Source organism: Engystomops pustulosus, chromosome 5 (assembly GCF_040894005.1).
Source record: "Engystomops pustulosus chromosome 5, aEngPut4.maternal, whole genome shotgun sequence".
NCBI classification, from domain to species: domain Eukaryota; kingdom Metazoa; phylum Chordata; class Amphibia; order Anura; family Leptodactylidae; genus Engystomops; species Engystomops pustulosus.
In genome coordinates, this window is record NC_092415.1 from 124,974,237 (window position 1) to 124,996,638 (window position 22,402).

Genomic DNA, 22,402 nt, shown 5'->3' on the forward strand with positions numbered 1-22,402 from the left:
ATATTACACTTCCTTCGATTTTTCCATTGTGTTTGTCCTTACAATGGCGTGATAGTGGGTGGCCATCAAATTGTTTTTTTATATTCCGCAAATGTTCTTTTATCCTTATGTTAAGTTTTCTTTTTGTCCTTCCAATGTAACTTTTCCCACAGGGGCACTGTATGCAATATATGACTCCTTTTGTATTGCAGCTGATATGATGTTTAATTGGGAAGGAGTTGTTCTTATTTCCGAACATCTGTACTATAGATCTTGCTTTTATATTCTTACATACTGTACAGTGTCTGCACGGATAAAAACCTGGTTGTTTCAGAAAGTTGTTATTATATGTTCCAGAATTAGTTGTTGGTTTTTTCTTTTTATTTTGGACAGTTGGTGCTATCATGTTTCCCAGATTCTGTGCTTTCCTAAACACGAATTTTGGTTTTTTTGGAATGTGTTCACCAATGGTTTTATCCTGCTTAAGGATACTCCAATGTTTTTGGATGATTCGTTTGAACATAAAATGATCTTTTGAGAATTGTGTAATTATTGGGATACTCGCTATATCATCTTTTCCATTTTCTTTTGGAGGGCTTCCTTTTCTATCTCGCCCAGTGGCTAACAATGTGTCTCTAGGAATGTTAGCTATTTCAGTTCGTACTAACCTGATAGGATCTAGCTCATATCCTTTTTGAATAAATTTATTCTCTAGATGGTCCGCTTCTTTCAGGAAATCATCCAATTCAGTGCAATTTCTCCGATGACGTAGGAATTGACTCTTGGGGATGTTGTCTAGCCATATGGGCAAATGACAGCTCTTTCTAAGGATCAAGCTATTGCTGTCAGTTGGTTTATTGTATGTTTTAGTTTTAATTTTTCCTTTATCGACATAAATTGTTAGGTCCAGAAAGTGTATTTCTTCCTAGCTGTAGGTTGAAGTGAACTCCAAAAAGAAGGTGTTTGTATTTGCGTCCCTTAAGAATCTTTTTAAGGATTCTTCCCCTCCAGCCCAAATAAAGATGACATCATCGATAAACCTGCGCCATAGGACCAAGTTCGCACCGAGCCCGCCAGTAGGGTAGATATTTTCTTCCTCCCATCGCCCTACATATAAATTGGCGTAGCTCGGCGCGAACTTGGTCCCCATGGCTGTTCCCCATTTTTGTTTATAAAATTCTTCCTCATAGAGAAAGTAATTATGATGTAATATAAATAATATAGAATCGATTATGAAATTGATTTGGGACTCAGGTAGATCATTTGTTTTTTGTAAAAAATGCTTAACAGCCTCACAACCTTTGAGGTGTTCGATAACAGTATATAATGAAGTGATGTCTAGTGTTCCCAAAATATAGTGGGGTTGCCATACAATGTCCTTTAATTGCTCTAAAATGTGTTTGGTGTCTCGTAGGTATGCTGGTAGCATACATACATACCTCTGGAGTTGGTGGTCCACATATTGAGATAGGTTTGAGGTTAGGCAATCGATGCCCGATACAATAGGGCGTCCAGGTGGATTAGTGCAAGACTTATGGATTTTTGGTAAGTAATATAATACCGCTAAACGCGGGTTTTGGTTATTAATAAAATCATATTCCTGTTTGGTTAAGATGCCTAGAGATTTACCTTTTTTGGAGAGAATGTCCAACTCTTTTTTATATTGATTTGTTGGGTCGGATTTTAATTTTTCATAGGTACGGCTATCCCCTAATATGCGTTGTAATTCTTTATTGTAATCATCTTGATTTAATATAACAATACTCCCCCCTTTATCTGCTGGACGTATCACTATTTGTTCATTTCTTTGCAAGGATTTGATGGCTTCAATTTCTTTCCTAGTTAAATTATTACCATAAATAGACTGTTTTTTTGTTATTGGTATCTTCTTTATATCACGGACCACAAGGTGTTGGAAAGTATTCATGGCCTCTGAATATTCGTTTGATGGGTGGAACGTAGATTTATTTTTTAAAGAGGTGTGGATATATTGGTTGTTATTGGTCTGGGTCGTTATGTTTGGGGTTTTTTTAAGAAAATATTTTTTTAGAGCTAAATTGCGCATATATTTTTTGACACCAATGAAGGCATTAAATTTGTCAAATTTGTTAGTGGGCGCAAATTTTAACCCTTTATTCAATAGAGTATTTTCATGTGGTGTCAAAATATGTTTACTCAAATTATAGATCTTTTGTCCCGTGTCAGTCTCCTTTGGGTCTGTAATAGTTATTAAGTTCACTGTCTTTTTCTTTTTGGAGAGTTTCCCCCCCCTACAACCCCTTTTGTTCCTTTTGTGCGGTCTATGTGAAAAAAATCTTGTATATTTCTGTCTCTATTTTGATTATGTTTAGTGACATTTCTTGTATCCATTCTACCTATGTGATTCTGTTTGGGGACAACATCCCCAAGAGTCAATTCCTACGTCATCGGAGAAATTGCACTGAATTGGATGATTTCCTGAAAGAAGCGGACCATCTAGAGAATACATTTATTCAAAAAGGATATGAGCTAGATCCTATCAGGTTAGTACGAACTGAAATAGCTAACATTCCTAGAGACACATTGTTAGCCACTGGGCGAGATAGAAAAGGAAGCCCTCCAAAAGAAAATGGAAAAGATGATATAGCGAGTATCCCAATAATTACACAATTCTCAAAAGATCATTTTATGTTCAAACGAATCATCCAAAAACATTGGAGTATCCTTAAGCAGGATAAAACCATTGGTGAACACATTCCAAAAAAACCAAAATTCGTGTTTAGGAAAGCACAGAATCTGGGAAACATGATAGCACCAACTGTCCAAAATAAAAAGAAAAAACCAACAACTAATTCTGGAACATATAATAACAACTTTCTGAAACAACCAGGTTTTTATCCGTGCAGACACTGTACAGTATGTAAGAATATAAAAGCAAGATCTATAGTACAGATGTTCGGAAATAAGAACAACTCCTTCCCAATTAAACATCATATCAGCTGCAATACAAAAGGAGTCATATATTGCATACAGTGCCCCTGTGGGAAAAGTTACATTGGAAGGACAAAAAGAAAACTTAACATAAGGATAAAAGAACATTTGCGGAATATAAAAAAACAATTTGATGGCCACCCACTAGCACGCCATTGTAAGGACAAACACAATGGAAAAATCGAAGGAAGTGTAATATTTGGCATTGAACAAGTGAAAAAGAACTGGAGAGGGGGAAATTATATTAAATGTATGTCAAAGGCAGAAAGCCGATGGATATTCGAGCTAGATACGCTAATCCCTAATGGTTTGAACAGCGAGATCGAATTATTTGCATTTTAAGTGGAAGATTTACACTGGTACCCACTGCCCAATTGAAATACACTGATATATATATACTTTTTATTTTTATTTTTATACACATTTTTATATTATAGTTTATGACTATATATATATATATATATATATATATATATATATATGTACTTTTTTAGGAAGACAACTAATTAATTAATTAAAACAGTGTTTTTAACAATAAATATATATATTTTTTTATAAATTAATAAAAATGTTTTGAGAATGGCACCTTATCTGGATATAGCGACACAACAGAATTATAAAAAGACGCATTTTAAAACTAAACAGAACGAAACTATTTGTCCAGACCAACCACAAGAACTTGATCAGCTCTCTCCCTAATAATGGCACCGTACCTATAAGATTACCCGCATCAGTGAGATTAGGAATTCAACCCTGAGGAAGAGAGCCGGAGCTCTCGACAACGCGTCGGTGGAAAACCCTTTTGTCTCACCAGACGGACCGTACCTAGGGTGACGTCACCGGTACCTTGTTAGTCAGATCCAGCGAAGCCACCGGCCGGGACTCGCGTGCTGATCTGCATTTTGTGGATTACTACTTGGCTTGGAAACGCTATCCGAAGTGAAATACACCTCACGAAAAGATTATTGCTCTACATGAGATTTACGAGACCTACGGGACAAAACCTCACTAAACGGAAGGAATCAAACTTCCCACACAGGAGGGGTGCCACTTACAGGTTAGTGCATCGTGCACACTGATGTTTAAATCATTGTAGATCCGTTAGTGGTATAGCGTTTATCCGAACCTAATAGTCCTAATTTTATAGCCAGCGCAGGTATCCTTGTTTTTTACTTAAGTAGTGTTTGTAGCAGTGGAGAGGCACACTGTCCTTACCAGCGAAGGTTTTTTCCTTTCTCTTTTTTTGCTTATTTAAGCACTTTGGCCAACCCACCTACATCTTTGCGCCAGTGTATATCAAAAATACCCCCCTTTATTGTGTTTTAATACATTTTCAAAAATTAAACGAATGTGTACAAAAAAGAAAAAAAAATGTTTGCCATCTTCTGACGCTAATAACTTTTTCATACTTTGGCGCACGGAGATGTGTGAGGGGTCATTTTTTGCGAAATGAGGCGACGTTTTCATTGCTACCATTTTGAGGTCTGTGCGACATTTTGATCATTTTTTATTTCATTTTTTATGTTATGTAAAAAGGTGTAAAAGTCGCATTTCGGACATTTGGGCGCCATTTCCCGTCTCGGAGGTCACCGCCGCCCGTAACTGTTTTTATATTTTGATAGATTTGGGACGCGGCGATACCTAATATGTTTGTGATTTTTACTGTTTATTATGTTTTATATCCGTTCTAGGGAAAGGGGGGTGATTTGAATTTTTAATATTTTATTAATTTTTTTTATTTTTTAAACTTTTTTTTCACTATTTTTTTAGACCATCTAGGGTACATTAACCCTAGATAGTCAGATTGCTCCTACCATATACTGCAATACTTCTGTATTGCAATATATGGCATTTTTGCAGCACATTCATTACAATGAGCCACTGGCTCATTGTAACGAATCTGCAGATGCCAGATAGTCTCGGGTCTTTTAAATGCCGCCGGCGACTTTGCCGGCGGCATTGAAAGGGTTAATATGCAGTATGCAACAACCCCCACCTCTGTATGAAAAGGACTCAGCCCGTGAGCCCTCTTCATACATCCCTTATACCTCTGCGCCATAGATCTACGGCGCGGAGTGTTAAGGGGTTAATTGTATTAGTAGAACAGTCAATATTTTTAATTATTTTCTCTTGTATGTGCCAAGGATGAGCACGCTGAGAGGCAGTAGAACATGATGATGGTAAATGATAATGCATGGTAATAGCACAGAGGAGTGGAAAGACGGTATGTGAGGCTCCATATATGGTACCTGGGGATGAGGAAAAATGGGAATGAAATGAGTATTAACCATTGTGGTGAGGTTTGAACCCTAATTGGGTTAGTGAGAAAAAGAGAAAGAAAGAAAAGCACAGTACATTGGAGCCCGTGAGTGGGGTGACCAACTGGTGACACAAGAGGTGTGAACTGTTATTAGGGACTGTGTAATGAAAAGATGAAAAAGGAGGGTTAGGAAGTTGAGGGGGGGGGGGGGGTAGTGGGAGTGGGGGGGGAGTTGTTAATAAGTGAATAGAACAATAGTGCCACCAGGTGACGAATATAGTGAATATATGTGTATCTGTAGCTGTATATACCCTCAGTAAAGTAGTTATTGGCACAACCAAATGTGAGGGGGTTATGTACAGGAGTGGGCATTACTGAAAGTGTGATACAAATGCATTGGGGCCCATGCCCCGGATCTTTTAACACCCTAGCAACGGCCCTGCTCTACAGTTGCCCATCCACAGTTAACCCCTTCAGTGTTTCACAACTTAAATTAGTGCCCAGGCTAAGAGAGAAAACATTTACCCTCCAACTGGAGAGAGGAAAGAGGACAAACTAGAAAGATGCATACAAAAATGGGTCTTTATTAATAACATACATGTACAATGACATAGGCGATGCCACCACCAGATGGCACCGTCATTGAATTGACAGTTGAATGCATTAAAATTGTGTTAAAAACATGAGTGGTGTGGTACAGAACAAAAGGAGCGGCCGACCCCAGAACAGATGGACTGACAGGTAAATGAAAACCTTTTTGATTTTGGCGATAGACTGGGCTGGCATGGAACTGAATTCTGCTGTGAAGTCATGTATTTTAAGCAGAACAGATGTCAGCGATAACGTGAAAAAGAGTGTGTCATTTGTAAATGGTGATAGCGCTATCTTGTAAGCTGCATAGCCGAATGGCTATAGTACATAAAGGCAAGGTCTTACCCAGTCATCTGTAAATCCACTGTCCAGGAGAGGCCACGTCCCCGACGTACGTTTCGGCTCAACGAGCCTTCGTCTGGGGGTCTAAGGGTGAAGACACACATGGCGTTTTTGGGCCGTTTTTGGGCCGTTTTTACTAAGTGCGTTTTCAGATCGTTAAAAACGCATGCGTTAAAAAACGCATCCGTTTTTTAAAAACGCGTGCGTTTTTTGAAAACGCGTGCGTTTTTGTCCGTTATTCATTGCGCAATTTTAACGCATGCGTTATTAACGATCTGAAAACGCAATTAGTAAAAACGGCCCAAAAACGGCTCAAAAACGCCATGTGTGTCTTCACCCTAAGGCTACATTCACACGTTGTATGCCCGCCGTACCGTAGTACGGCGGGCATACATCGGCGCTGCGGAGAGGAGCAGGGGATGAGCGCTGCTCACTCCCGCCCCTCTCCATAGGAAGATACAGCACATGTCACCGTATCACGGGAAAAGATAGGACATCTCCTATCTTTTCCCGGGCTACGGAGCGGTACGGTGCCCGTACAGGGCCGTGAGCCCAAGTGTATGGGTGACGTATATCGACCGTATATACGTCAGCCGTATAGACAGCCCCCATACATGTGTGTGAATGTAGCCTAAAACTGTGAATTTACCAGTTAACAGCTTACATGTCAAAGGGAGCACTTCTATGGCCATGACTGCTGCTGTATGTGGCGCAGCAGTTTAGCAGAATCAATTTAACATTCTCAGGGTGCGGTCACACGTCGCGTTTAAGGGGGCGTTCACATGATGCGTTGCGTCGCATTATGCTTTGCATTTTTTACGCATTCCACTGGCTTCAGCCTTGATTACATACGAAGGTTACATTGCGTTTCCACTGCATCTGCTAAAACGCAATGTAAGCTTAGCATGTAATCAAGGCTAAAGCCAGTGGAATGCGTCAAAAACGCAATGCACAATGCAACGCATAGTGTGAATGCACCCTAACGCATGCATTTAAAAATGCAGATTTTTAAGAGATTTGCCTAATTAAACAGCTGTTAACAATTGTGTTTACAAAACAACTGTTAACACAATATTAACAATGCAAGTGTTAACATTTGCAAGTTGTAAACACAAGTGTTAACAGCTGTTTAATTAGGCAAATCTCTATTCAGCTGTTGCAAAGCGTTTGTAAGCGCATGCATTAAACGCGACGTGTGCAAACGCAGACAAAGCCACACCCACCGGGGCGGGCCACAGCCTGATCGCATCGGCGTTTCTATGTTAACACCTGCGATCGGGAAAGAGACGCCGATGATTTGCATTAAATCAACGCAAAAGGCTGGTGCCACACGCACAACTTTGTCTGCGTTTAAAGACGCAAACGCAGACAAAGCCCCACCGGGGCGGGCCGCGGCCCGAGCGCATCGGCGTTTCTATGGAAACGCCTGGGATCGGGAATGAGCCGCCGGTGGTTTGCGTTAATTTAATGCTTGTTACCGGTCGCAGGCGTTTCCATAGAAACGCTGATGCGATTGGGCCGCGGCCCGCCCCGGCGGGAGCGGCTTTGTCTGCGTTTGTGTTTGCAAACGCAGACAAAGCGGCACGAGTGGCACCAGCGTCAGGCCCCCTGCACACAAAAATATGCTTGCACAGCCGTAGCCCAAGCAAGCATACAGATGTTTGCAGAGGAATGAAAGGGTGAATCCCTGCTCATCCCTCCCCTCTCCATAGAAAAGGAAGCGGCCTGTGCAATAGTATGGCGAAATCTAGAACTTATATTTTCCATGCATGGTCACAGTGCAGTGAGACAACGCATGTACAAGGGGCCTTAGATTAAGTAGTTATGATTGTTATTACAAAATAACTAAAAAAGTAAAACCGATACTAAAACATGTTGCGTTATGTTAACATACAGTAACCTTAACCTATTTTTTTTACCTCAATCGAACTTGTTCAATTGTATCTTGTGTCATCTTGCTGATTAAGTTGCTGCTGTGAGGATTACCTAAATAAATTTAAATGTGTAAGTAACATTAGCTTTTCTAGAACTCATTTTTCTACTGAAAAAGAACAGTTAGAGTAAAAAATAGCAAAAACTGACAGTACATGACAACGTAATACAATATTAACCCTTTAATGAACTGCTCTTCTAAATGGTTCAGTTACCATAGAAAAGTTAGAAGAAAAAAAAAGAATGTCTCTAAACCCATGGGCAAAAGTTTTGAGAATGATACAAATGTTAAATTTTAAAAAGACTAATGTACAAGGTTTTGTAATGGTAATTTGCATATACTCCAGAATGTTATTAAGAGTGATCAGCTTAACAGTAATTAATTGCAAAGTCAGTATTTGCCTAAAAAATTAACTTTTTCCCCCAAAACACATTTCAACTTCATTGCAGGCCTGCCGTAGAAGGAGCAGCTAAAATTGTTTCAGTGATTGCTCCATTAACACAAGTGTGGGTATTGATGAGGACAGGGCTGGAGATCAATCTGTCATGATTAAGTAAGAATCACACCACTGGACACTTTAACCCCTTTCCGCACCTTGACGTGATTCTACGTCATAGGGTGAAGCCACACATGGCGTTTTGAAACCGTTTTTGGTCCGTTTTTAACCAATCCGTTAAAAAACGCATCCGTTTTTTAATAACACATGCGTTTTTTGACATGTTTTCTGAATTTGCGCAATAAAAACCGGACAATAACGCATGCGCTTTTAAACGGACGGCTTAAAAAAGGACCAAAAACGGTTTCAAAACACCATGTGTGGCATCACCCATAGGATGCGGGTCGTTCCCGCACCTTGACGTAGAATCATGTCATGGCGATCGCCAAGGGATTCCGGTGGTACGCGGTAGCCAGGATCCCGCAGTAACAGCAGGGATCGTGACTATCCCGATCTGTTTAACCCTATAGACGCTATGGTCATGGTGACCACGGCGTCTATGGTGCATCGGTGCGACGATCGGCACCCTCCGTGCAGGGCGTTACCTCCGTTACCATGGCAACCCTGAGTTCCGATAAGGACCCCAGGTCTGCCTATAGTAGCTGCCTGTTAGGATCATGCACTGTGCACAATTTACGGTAACAGTGCAGCTGTCAACCTATGCAGAATGCATAGGCTGACTATGTAATATGCTGCAATAAATTAGTATTGCAGTATTTTACAATGAGCAAGTGATCAAATGATCACTTGTTCATGTCCCACAAAGGGACAAAATAAAACAGTAAAAAAAAAGTTAAAAAATAAGTGCAACTAAAAAAAATTATTAAAAAAGAATAAAAGAGTCCCCTTAAAGGGAACCCGTCACCACTATTTTCACAAATACAGGTAGTGATAGGTTCCTATATAGCTCTAGTAACTATCTGACACCCTGAGATTCCCATATATTCAACTTTATAGTTTTATCTGGTAACTAAGCATGGCTCCTCGGGCTGAGTCCAGCAGCTTCTCTCCATCTCTATCTCTGTATGCTGCTATAATGTCATGTGACCAGGGTGACATCATGGCAGGCCCTATAGCTTTTGTAGCATTAGGAACTGTACACTAAGCATATATGTCTTGAAATCACAGTATATTTTATCACATGAAATCACAGCAGGCTGCATGGAGAGGATTAGGAGTCCATGGAGGCTTCTGTGATTGTTTTATGTGGTCAGATATGTACATGGGGTATAGTTTTCATATTAAGTAGCTCAAGGACCTTTGATGATGTCACCCTGGTCACATGACATTAGGCCACGCCCCTGTGGACTCGCTCCAAAGCTGCATAGATACCAGGCAAGATTATAACTCTGATTTTATGGGGATCTGAGGGGAATAATTTTTAGCTACAAGCAGGGTGTCAGATAGTTACTAGAGCTCTATAGGAACCTGCCACTACCTGTATTTGTGAAAATAGTGGTGACGGGTTCCCTTTAAGTCCCATCCCATGCAGTAATCAAATAAAACATAAAAAAGTGAAAACCACCAAATAACCAGAACATATTGGGAATCACAACGTCCGTAACAACCCGTACAATAAAATAAAATGGTCATTGAACCTGTACGGTGAACGCCGTAAAAAAAAACACAAAAAAAAAACCTCACAAAAATTATTAAATTTTCACATATGACTGCATAAAAAGCGCACAAAAAGTGATCAAAAAGTAAAATTTACCCCAGCATGATACCAAGAAAAAGTACAGCTTGTCCCGCATAAAATAAGCTCTAAACCCTGTAAACAAAAAAATATAAATGTTCTGCCCAATGTTACATGACTACGCAAAAACAAGCAAACTTCTCACAAAATTAGTTCTATATTCTGCAAAACAAGTTAACCATAAAAAAGCCTTATAAATGAGGTATCGCTGTAATCGTGATGACTCGTTCGAGCGTTAGCGTACTCGTAACTGCTCGTTGCTCGGACGAATACTTTGCCAGCTCGAGAAAATGGCATCTCCCGCCGTTTTGATTTTTGGCGGCCAGAAACAGAGCCAATCACAAGCCAGGAGACTCTACACTCCATCCAGCATGACGTGGTACCCCTACACGTCGATAGCAGTGGTTGGCTGGCCTGATCAGGTGACCCTGGAATAGACTAGCCCCTGCCCGTGCTGCTCGGATCATTCTCTTTCTGGATGCCGTTAGGGAGAGAGTTGCTGCTGCTGCAGCGATAGCGTTAGGGTGTTATATTAGCTTACTGTTAGGCAGGAGTGAGTCTACAAGAACCCAACAGCCCTTGTTAGGGCTAAAATAGCGTTATATTTTATTTTTTTTTGATTGCTTGTGGCTGGGCTTGCTGGCACTAGTAGTGCAGCTAGTACCATATTGTGAGGAATTTGCAGGGAGACTTGCAAACGTTATATTTAGCTCTTAGTGACACACATATCCATCTCAAACACCTAAGTGGGACAATTTATTAGGGGTTTGATTGAATTAGACACAGTCTGACGATTTTTTTTTTTTCAAAACTTAAAGTGACTTAAAATCCATTTGTTGTGTGCTGTCAGTGTAGGTTAGAAACTAGGCATACAAGAACCCAACCGACTTTCTTAGGCCTACAATCGCGTTATATATATATATATGTTGTTGATTTGCTTGTGGCTGGCCTTGCTGGCACTAGTAGTGCAGCTAGTACCATATTGTGAAGAATTTGCAGGGAGAGTTGCGAACGTTATATTTACCGTATATTCCGGAGTATAAGACGACCTAGTGTATAAGATGACCCCCCTACTTTCCTGTTTAAAATATAGAGTTTAAGATATATTCGCCGTATAAGACTACCCCTTTTCCAACGCATATAAAACACGGGTAAAAATTAAAAAAAAAAAAAGATTTGAATTTAACATGGTCCTTTTTTTTAATTTAAATTCTTATGACATGCAGGTATATAGCAGGAAAACTGTTGCTCATAAACATAAGGCATACAACAACAATATTACCATCGTCCATTTTACTGTAAATGTTTAAATATTGTAAATTTTATTAAATATTCCATGCCATGTATGAAGCGGGAAAAAAATTCCAAATGCAATGAAAATGGTGAAAAAACGCATTTGCGCCATTTTCTTGTGGGCTTGGACATTACATCTTTCACTGAGCGCCCCAAATGACATGTCTACTTTATTCTTTGGGTCGGTACGATTAAGGTGATACCAAATTTGTATAGGTTTTATAATGTTTTCATACATTTAGAAAAATGAAAACCTCCTGTACAAAAATTATTTTTTTGATTTTATCCACTTCTGGCGCCAATAACTTTTTTATAATTTGGTATACAGAGTTTTGGGAGGTGTTGTTTTTTTCAACTTTTTAAGACGTTTAAAATGTTATAATTTTAGGACTGTACAACCTTTTGATTACTTGTTATAGAATTTTTATATTTTTTAAAATGGCAAAAAAGTGCCATTTTCGACTATGTGCGTTATTTTCCATTACAGGGTTAAATACAGTGAAAATCGGTTATTATTTTATATTATATTATATATTTTGATTGGGCACTTTCGGACGCGTTGATACCTAATGTGTTTATGATTTTTACTGTTTATATTTATATCAGTTCTATAATTTTATAATGTTTTCATACATTTACAAAAATGAAAACCTCCTGTACAAAAATTATTTTTTTGATTTTACCAACTTCTGGCGCTAATAACTTTTTTATACTTTGGTGTACGGAGCTGTGGGTGGTGTCATTTTTTGCGAAATTTGATATTATTTTCAATGATATAATTTTTAGGACTGTACGACCTTTTGATCACTTTTTATAGATTTTTTATATTTTTCAAAATGGCAAAAAAAGTGCCATTTTCGACTTTGGACGCTATTTTCCATTACGGGGTTAAACGCATTGAAAAACCGTTATCATATTTTGATAGATCAAGCATTTTCGGACGCGTCGATAACTGATGTGTTTATGATTTTTACTGTTTATTTATATTTATGTCAGTTCTAGGGAAAGGGGGGTGATTTGAAATTTTAGGTTTTTTTATTATAATTTTTTTTTATAACTTTTTTTTTTTTATTTATACTATTTTTCAGACTCCCTAGGGTACTTTAACCCTAGGTTGTCTGATCGATCCTATCATACTGTAGTATGGCAGTACATGGGGATTTTCCTCATTCATTACAATGTGCTATCAGCACATTGTAATGAAGGGGTTAAAACGAAATAGCCTCGAGTCTTCGGAAGACCCGAGGCTACCATGGAGACGGATCGCCGCCCCCGATGACGTCACGGGGAGCGGCGATCCCAGGTAAGATGGCGGCGCCCATGCGCCGCTATCTTTTTGAGGCTGCCGGCAACTTTGCCGGCAGCCAACGCTGTGAAAACACCCGCGATCGTTGCTAGCACCGATCGCGGGTGTTACCGGTAAGCCTATGCAGCAAAGACTTGCCGGCTATGGAGAGGGCTCAGCCCGTGATCCCTCTCCATGCAGCGCGACCCGACCGCCGCCGTGAATACACGGCGGGCGGTCGCGATTACCGGCGTATAAGACGACCCCAGAGAAGACAGAAGATTTTTCTGTCTTCAAAAGTCGTCTTATACGCCGGAATATACGGTAGCTCTAGTGACACACATATCCATCTCAAACACCTAAGTGGGACAATTTATTAGGGGTTTGATTGAATTAGGCACAGTCTGCTTTTTCTGTTTTTTTTTTTGTTTTTTTTCAAAACTAAAAGTCATCAGGCACAGCACAAAATCCTGTTGTGTCCTGTCAGTGTAGGTTAGAAACTAGCCATAGCAATAGGATAGCATCGTTTTGTTAAAAATAACAAAAACACAAAAAAACACAAAAAAAATTAACAGTTTACACTTGAATTTTGAAAATGTTGAACCTGAGAGCTAGGGGTAGAGGACGAGGGCGTGGGCGTCCAACTACTGCAGGGGTCAGAGGCCGTGGTCCTGGGGGGGGGTGAGACACCACCTGCTGATGAGGGAGCAGGGGGATGCCGCAGAGCTACACTCCCTAGGTTCATTTCTCAAGTTACTGGGACCCGTGGTAGATCACTGTTGAAGCCAGAACAGTGCGAACAGGTGATGTCGTGGATTGCGGACAATGCTTCTAGCCATTTGTCCCCCAGTCAGTCTTCCACGCAGTCCACCCATGTCACCGAAATCTCCACCTCAGCCTCCTTCCCCCCAGTCTGCCCCCTCCCAGGAAAATTTGGCATTTGAACCGGCATACTCTGAGGAACTGTTTTCTGGACCCTTCCCAGAGTCACAAACCACTTGTCCGGATGCTGCTGAGCTCTTTTCCGATGCCCCGGTTTTCCACTGGTCGCAGTCTGTGGGTGATGATGACATTGTTGACGTAGTGGAAGAAGTGTGTAAAGAGTTGTCGGACGATGAGGAGACACGGTTGTCAGACAGAGGTGAAGTTGTTGTCAGGGCAGGAAGTCCAAGGGGGGAGCAGACTGAGGGATCGGAGGATGATGAGGTGACAGACCCAAGCTGGGTTGATAGGCTGGGTGAACACAGTGCTTCTGAGACGGAGGAGAGTCCTCGACGAGAACAGGTTGGAAGAGGCAGTGGTGGGGCAGGGGCAGAACCAAGGCCGTTCAACTCCGGCCGGACACATCACTGCTCCTTCCCCTGTGTCATCTGCTGCCTCTGCTAGTCATCCCCCTGCCCAGGACCCCGGCCCAAACACCTCCCGTGCGAAAACCACACCTTCGCCTCCACGATCCTCCACAGCATCCACCGTCTCCATGCACAGTGTTCAGCTCTCCATACCCAAGACACTGGAGCGCAAGAGGAAGTACAGTGCAACCCACCCACACGCCCAAGCCCTCAAACTACTTAGCCTGGAGATGCTGCCCTATAGGCTGGTAGAGACCGAGACCTTTCGCAACCTCATGGCGGCGGCCGCCCCTTGGTATTCGGTCCCCAGCCGCCACTACTTTTCCCGTTGTGCCGTCCCAGCCCTGCACCAGCACGTGTCAGATAACATCATCCGTGCCCTGACCAACGCCATTTTTGACAAGGTCCACCTGACCACGTAAACGTGGACGAGTGCTGCCGGGCAGGGCCACTATATATCGCTGACGGCACATTGGGTTAACTTGGTGGAGGCTGGGACCGAGTCTGACCCTGGGGCTGGTCATATACTGCCGACGCCGAGGATTGCGGGGCTTACCTCGGTCCAGGTCTCTCAGGCCTACTATGCCTCCTCTTCCTCCCACCCCTCCTCCACCTCCTCCTCCGAATTACCATCCATGGGCATGGCGCCATCAGTCGGTAGCTCTAGGCACAACAGCAGTGCCATCGCTAAGCGACAGCAGGCGGTGCTCAAACTGCTGAGCCTAGGCGATAAAATGCACACCGCCCAAGAGCTATTACAGGGCATTACGGTGCAGACTGATCTGTGGCTGGCACCGCTGAACCTGAAGCCAGGCATGGTTGTGTGTGACAACGGCTGTAACTTGGTGGCGGCTCTGCAACTCGGCAGACTGACACATGTGCCATGCCTGGCCCATGTGTTAAATCTCATAGTTCAGCGGTTCCTCAAGACATACCCCAATCTATCTGATTTGCTCACGAAGGTGGGGCGCATCTGTGCGCATTTCAGGAAGTCCATCACAGATGCTGCCGCTCTCAGGGCAGCGCAGCGCCGCCTCCAACTGCCCGCTCACCGACTGTTGTGCGACGTGCCCACGAGGTGGAATTCAACATTACCCATGTTATCCAGAGTTTACCAGCAGCGCAGAGCGGTTTTGTAGACTGCCAGATGTCAACTTCCACCAGAACTGGTAGTCAGGTCAGTCAGCTTCCTCAAGTCTACCATGAGGAGTGGACGTGGATGTCTGATATCTGTCAGGTGCTGAGTAACTTTGAGGAGTCAACACAAATGGTCAGCCTCACCATCCCGCTGCTTGGCCTGTTGAAAAACTCTCTGATCAGCATGAAGTCGGAAGGTTTGCGCTCATCACAAGAGACGGGGGAAGAAGATTCCCTTGTTGATAGCCAAAGCACCCTCAGGTCTGTTTCTCAGCGCATATCGGAGGAGGTGGAGGAGGATGAGGAGGAAGAGGAGGAGAATGTTGGCGAGACAGAAGAGGGGAGCATTGCTCAGTCCTTCACTGTTCAGCGTGTATGGGCAGAAGAAGAGGAGTTGAAGGAGGAAATGGACAGTCAGGCCAGTGAGGGGAGTGAATTGTTGCGCGTTGGGACTCTGGCACATATGGCAGATTTCATGCTAGGCTGCCTATCCCGTGACCCTCGCGTTCAAAGAATTTATTCCAGCACCGATTACTGGGTATTCGCTCTACTGGACCCACGGTACAAGCAAAATTTTTACACTCTCATCCCTGTATAGCAGCGTTTCTGAACCTGTGGAAACACAGGGGTCGCGATCCTATTACTTTTTTGCCGCGATTCGCAGCAAATACGGAGTATAACATGTGTGATAACTCACTGCTTGAGGACCTTCCTGCTGTATACAGGGGAAGCTTGAGGACCTGTGGTGATGTCATCATCACATGACCCTCTGGCTCCTCCTCTATACAGACTCCCGCGGAACAGACTGCTCTGCTCACAGTGAGTAGAACCTGAAGCAGCAGGAGGGGAATCACCAGAACTGGGGGCAGGAGAAGGGGCAAAACTGGAGACAGGAGGGGGGGGATACCAAAACTGGGGGCAGGAGAAGGGGCAAAACTGGAGACAGAAGGGGGGGGGGCAGCACCAAAACTGGGGGCAGGAGAAGGGGCAAAATTGGAGACAGGAGGGGGGGGGGGACACCAAAACTGGGGGCAGGAGGGGAAGCACTAGATCTGGGGGCAGAAGAAGGGGCAAAACTGGAGGCCGCAGGAGGCCGCAGGAGGGGGACACACCAAAACTGGGGGCAGGAGGGGAAGCACTAGAACTGGGGGCAGGAGAAGGGGCGAAACTGGAGGCCATAGGAGAGGGACACACCAAAACTGGGGGCAGAAGGGGAAGCACTAGAACTGGGGGCAGGAGAAGGGGCAAAACTGGAGGCAGCAGGGGGGGGGGCACCAAAACTGGGGGCAGGAGGGGAAGCACTAGAACTGGGGGCAGGAGAAGGGGCAAAACTGGAGGCAGCAGGGGTGGGGGCAAAACTGGGGGCAGGAGGGGAAGCACTTGAACTGGGGGCAGGAGAAGGGGCAAAACTGGAGACAAGAGGGGGGGAGGCTAGAATTGGGGGCAGGAGGGGGGGCACTACAACTGGGGCAGAAAATGGAGGAACCAAAACTGGGGGAGGGGGGACAGTATTATAGTAGTTATATTCTTGTACGTAGGGGGCAGTATTATAGTAGTTATATTCCTGTACATAAGGGGCAGTATTATAGTAGTTATATCCCTGTACATAGGGGGCAGTATTATTTTAGTTATATTCTTGTACATAGGGGGCAGTATTATAGTCGTTATAGTCATGTACATATGGGGCAGTATTATAGTCGTTATAGTCTTGTACATAGTGGCAGTATTATAGTCGTTATAGTCTTGTACATATGAGGCAGTATTATAGTCGTTATAGTCTTGTACATATGGGGCAGTATTATAGTCGTTATAGTCTTGTACATATGGGGCAGTATTATAGTCGTTATAGTCTTGTACATGGTTTGCGGTCACCGCAACATAAGGAACTGTATTGCGGGGTCACAACATTAGAAAGGTTGAGAACCACTGCTGTAGAGGAAAGGAGTGTGAGAATGCATAAATACCAGCAGGCCCTGGTGCACAAGCTGAAACAGTATTTCCCTTCTGACAACGCTAGCGGCAGAGGGCGTACTTCTGCGGGACAAGTAGCGAGGGAGAGTAGGCGAGCAGGCAGCTTGTCCAGCACTGGCAGGGGTACGCTTTACAAGGCCTTTGCCAGTTTTATGTCACCTGTCCCCAGTCTCGGCAGAGTAGGGCTAATCTTTACAGAAAGATGGTGAGGAAGTATATAGCTGACCATACCATCGTCCTAAATGATCACACAGCTCCCTACAACTACTGGGTTTCAAAGCTGGACATGTGGCACGAACTGGCGCTGTACGCCTTGGAGGTTCTTGCCTGCCCTGCTGCTAGCGTGTTGTCTGAGCGGGTTTTCAGTGCAGCTGGTGGCATCATCACCGATAAGCGTACACGCCCATCGACTGACAGCGCTGACAGGCTGACGCTTATCAAGATGAATAAAGCCTGGATGTCTCAGGATTCCCATTCTCCACCAGGTGAAAGAAGCTCAACCTGAATAATGTATGCACTCCTCCTCCTCATTGTCCTCCTTCTCCTCCTCTTTGTACACTAAAGCATAGGACACTGGCTATTTTTTGCCAGGGCCAACTGGCTCTAGCTATAGTACTCTATGTATTTAATTTTTCTGGAGGGCCACCTACCCGGTCCTCTGTTTTAAACAATTTTTGGGAGTGCCACATACAGGCACTCAATCTATTTAATTTTTCTGGAGGACCACCTACCTGCTCCTCTGGTTTGAAAACTTTTTTGGACTGCCACATACAGGCACTATCCAAATTTAATTGTCTCCATAGCAGCCTCCACACGTCGTCTTTATAGCTGCCTCCACACGTTGTCTCCATTGCTAGCTCCACACGTCATTGCCATAGCTGCCTCCCAAAGTCGTCCATATAGCTGCCTCTATACATCGTCCCCTTAGCAAACGAGCTGTGTCAGGCAGAATTTTGGGTTGTTTTCATGGCTTCCACATCAAACTTGTTAACTTTGTCGCCACCCTACTGTGTTATCCACAAAATATACTGGCAAACTTTTATCATTTACCGATATTATTTCAGCGCTTCTTGCGCTTCCGTTTACATTCCCCTCACCCGCCATAACCCAAACTTATAAGAACACTACTACACTTGATCTTATACAAAAGGTCCTTAGAAGTGCTGTTTGAGGAGGAGCCGAGAGACAGGGGCTTGGACAGGCGAAAGCTCGCCTGGCAGCGGACCGCCAGCTCCATCCCAAGATCCAACTAACATAGTTTTAACTGCAGCACCTTTAATCTACTACTACCTTACTGCCTCCATACATCGTCCCCTTATCAAACGAGCTGTGTCAGGCAGAATTTTCGGGTGTTTCACCAGATACATAATGGAACTCGGCGCATCTGTCGCCGCCATGCTGGAGACCTGAAGTTTCAATCATAGCAGCGCAATATGGATGCCCCATACTGTCGCTCTTAATCATGGAAGTCGTCTCCATGGCTGCCTCCACATGTCATCCCCTTATCAAACGAGCTGTGTCAGGCTCATTTTTCGGGTGTTTCACCAGATACGTTATGGAACTTGGTCACTATGTCGCCGCCATGCTGTGTTATCGACTAAATATACCGTCAACCTTTTGTTCACATAGGAAATCATTTCAGTGCTTCTTGCTCACCTCCTTTGGTTCCTCTCTGCCACCCATTGGTTTGAAGTCTAAGTCCATTTAGGGTATGTCGCCATGACACTCTCTAGCCTGCCGCTGCCTCTGCATGCCGTCTTCTATAGTGTCAGGGTCAATTATTGGATGTTTTAGATGCTATCTAGCCTCATTCGGTCACTCTGTCATGGCTATGCTGTTGCCCATAATTTTGGCATAATGGTGCGATTAAGCAGCCTCAGAGGCATCCATGCATGCTGCCCCTGCTGTTTCCTGTCCATTTCCATGGTGTTTCCATCATTTTCTGAGGTTTCCAGGTGTTTGGCCAAGCTTCCCTGTGCAGACCCTTGACCCCCTTGAAAAATTGTCGAGTCTCCCATTGACTTCAGTGGAGTTTTTTGTCAATTAATACTTTGTGATGGTTTAATTTTTGGCCGAAATAAATATATTGTCTAAAAAAAATTACAGCTTGTAAATTACACCTTCATTGTGTTTTGACCCCTGTGTAGCATCTAAAGGGTTAACACACGTTTTAAAGTAGATTTTTTACACATTGAGGGGTGTAGTTTCTAAAATGGCATGATTTATGGGGTTTTACTGCTGTTTAGGCTTCTCAAAGTCAGTTAAAGCTGAGGAGTTGCCTATATATAAGGGTTTTGGCGATTTTCATAAAATTCGAAAAATTGCACCCAAAATTCTAAACCTCCTAACACCTAGAAAAAGAGAGAGGATGCATAAAACCCTGTACCAATATAAAGCAGATATTCTGGAAATGTTAGGTATAAAGTTACTTGGGTGCTATGACTATCTGCCTGAAAAGAAGAACATTTTGAACTTTAAAAATTAATAATTTTTAGAAATTTTTGCCAAATTTACATTTTTTCCATAACTAAACACAAATGAGATCATCAAAATGTTTCTATTACGTTGGGGTACAATGTGTGCCGGTAAAACAATATCAAAATCCCCTGGATTTATAGGAGGTAATAGTTATAACCTCCTATAATGACACAGGGTAAATTTTAAAAATCAGGCTTGGTCCTAAAGGTCTAAAATTGCTTAGACACAAGGGGTTAAAAGGAGGCTGGTGCATGGCATCATTGTTTCTCTTCTGTTAACCATGGTTATCTCTAAAGAAACATGTGAAGTCATCATTGCACTGCACAAAACTGGCCTAACAGGGAAGAGTATCGCAGCTGGAAAGATTGCACCTCAGTCAACAATCTATCGCATCATCAAGGAATTCAAGGAGACACGTTCCATTGTTGCCAAAAAGGCTCCAGGGCGCCCAAGAAGGACCAGCAAGCGCCAGGACCATCTCTTTAAAGTGTTTCAGCTTCGGGATACCAGCAGTGCAGAGCTTGGTGAGGAATGGCAGCAGGCAGCTGTGAGTGCATCTGCACACACTGTGAGGCAGAAACTCTTGGAGCAAGGCCTGGTGTTAAGGAGGGCAGCAAAGAAGCCACTTCTCTACAGAAAAAACATCAGGGCAGACTGATATTCTGCAAAAGGTACAGGGAGTGGACTGCTGAGGACTGGTATAAAGTCATTTTCTCTGATGAATCCCCTTTCTGATTGTTTGGAACATCTGGAAAACAGCTTGTTCGGAGAAGACAAGGTGAGCGATACCACCAGTCTTGTCTCATACCAACTGTAAAGCATCCTGCAACCACTCATGTGTGGGGTTACTTCTCAGCCAAGGGAATGGGCTCTCTCACAGTCTTGCCTAAAAACACATCCATAAATAAAGAATGGTACCAGAATGTCCTCCAAGAGCAACTTCTCCCAACCGTCCAAGAGCAGTTTGGTGATCAACAATGCCTTTTCCAGCATGATGGAGCACCTTGTCATAAAGCAAAGGTGATAACTAAATGGCTCAGGGAACAAAACCTAGAGATTTTGGGTCCATGGCCTGGAAACTCCCCAGATCTTTATCCCATTGAGAACTTGTGGTCAATCATCAAGAGACGGGTTGACAAACAAAAACCAACAAATTGGGCCAAAATGCAAGCAATGATTGTGCAAGAAGGGACTGCTATCAGTCAGGATTTGGTCCAGAAGTTGATTGAGAGCATGCCAGAAAGAATTGCAGAGGTACTGAAGAAGAAGGGTCTACATTGCAAATATTGACTTGCTGCATTAACTCATTCTAGCTGTCAATAAAAGCTTTTGTTACTCATAATATGATTGCACTTGTATTTCTGTATGTGATAAAAACATCTGAAAAATACACATAAAAACCAGAGGGCAACAGATCATGTGAAAATATAATATTTGTTTCATTCTCTAAACTTGTGGCCATGACTGTACACTATGAAAAACATATAATTAAACACATAAAATGTCCAAAGAGGGAAAATGCGGGGTCAAATAGATAGAAGCACTACAGCCAAAATAAAGTAATAAGGGTTTTATTGGTAATATGACAACACATTTAAACACCGTAATGGCGTCTTCATCAGGTTAAAAACTGTGATGGTGGAATTACATAGCACAAGACAAAAACAAAAGCACAACATAACACATTATAGTTAGTGGTTAGTAGGCATAAAAGGCACACATTTTTTTGTAAAAACAATGGTTAAAAGGCACAACACAAATATATGCGATGCGAGGACAAATCAATGAATGGAAGGTTATGTGAAAAGGTGATATGTGTGTATCAGGTATATGTATACACACACACACACATATCTCTCTTATATGCAGATTGAATTAATTTCACAGAAATATAATGTGTATATATGGAGTAGGGAAATAGATAAAGAGATGTATATGAGCCAAATGGGTGGTGTCTGGGATTGCAGTGGGATCCTTGATGATTGATTAGATAAATAAATAGATAGATCGATAGATACATGAATAAATAATTAATTAATAGTTATATAAATCAAATGAATAATGCAGAATTAAATTGCAGAATTTAATTTAATAACTGGATTTGTAGGTGAGTGTATTAATTCTGCATTATTCATTTGATTTATTTAACTATTAATTAATTATTTATTTATTCATGTATCTATCTATTTATTTATCAACCATCAATGATCCCACTGCAATCCCAGATACCACCTATTTGGCTCATATACATCTCTTTATCTATTTCCCTACTCCATATATACACATTATATCTCTGTGAAATTCATTAAATCTGCATATGTGTATATACCTTATATACTCGAGTATAAGCCTAGTTTTTCAGCACAAAAAATGTGCTGAAAAACCCAAACTCGGCTTATACTCGAGTCAAAAAAATAAATAAATCAAAACTTGCCTTTCTGGCGGCACCTGTAGATCTTCTGTGCGATCCATCCGGTATTGTTTTGCTGCACGACGGGGAGGGGGGGGGGCTATATACACTGGGGCAGGGGCTGGCAGGCTATATACATTGGGGCAGGGGCTGGCTGGCTATATACACTGGGGCAGGGGCTGGCTGGCTATATACACTGGGGCAGGGGCTGG

The 22,402-nt window shown here is 42.7% G+C and overlaps 1 protein-coding gene across 5 annotated transcripts in view; it reads right to left on the reverse strand.

Annotated features, from left to right (window-relative positions):
• The window catches only part of MOCOS (molybdenum cofactor sulfurase), a 551,645-nt gene that overhangs the window by 401,727 nt on the left and 127,516 nt on the right, over nucleotides 1-22,402 (reverse strand). For 4 of the 5 annotated variants that reach the window (XM_072152958.1, XM_072152959.1, XM_072152960.1 and 1 more), the window contains exon 3: nucleotides 8,062-8,128. The exons of the other annotated variant lie outside the window; for it this stretch is intronic. In XM_072152958.1, the coding sequence (XP_072009059.1) occupies nucleotides 8,062-8,128 (67 nt within the window). The remainder of the gene's footprint in view (nucleotides 1-8,061; nucleotides 8,129-22,402) is intronic. 5 annotated transcript variants of the gene reach the window in all.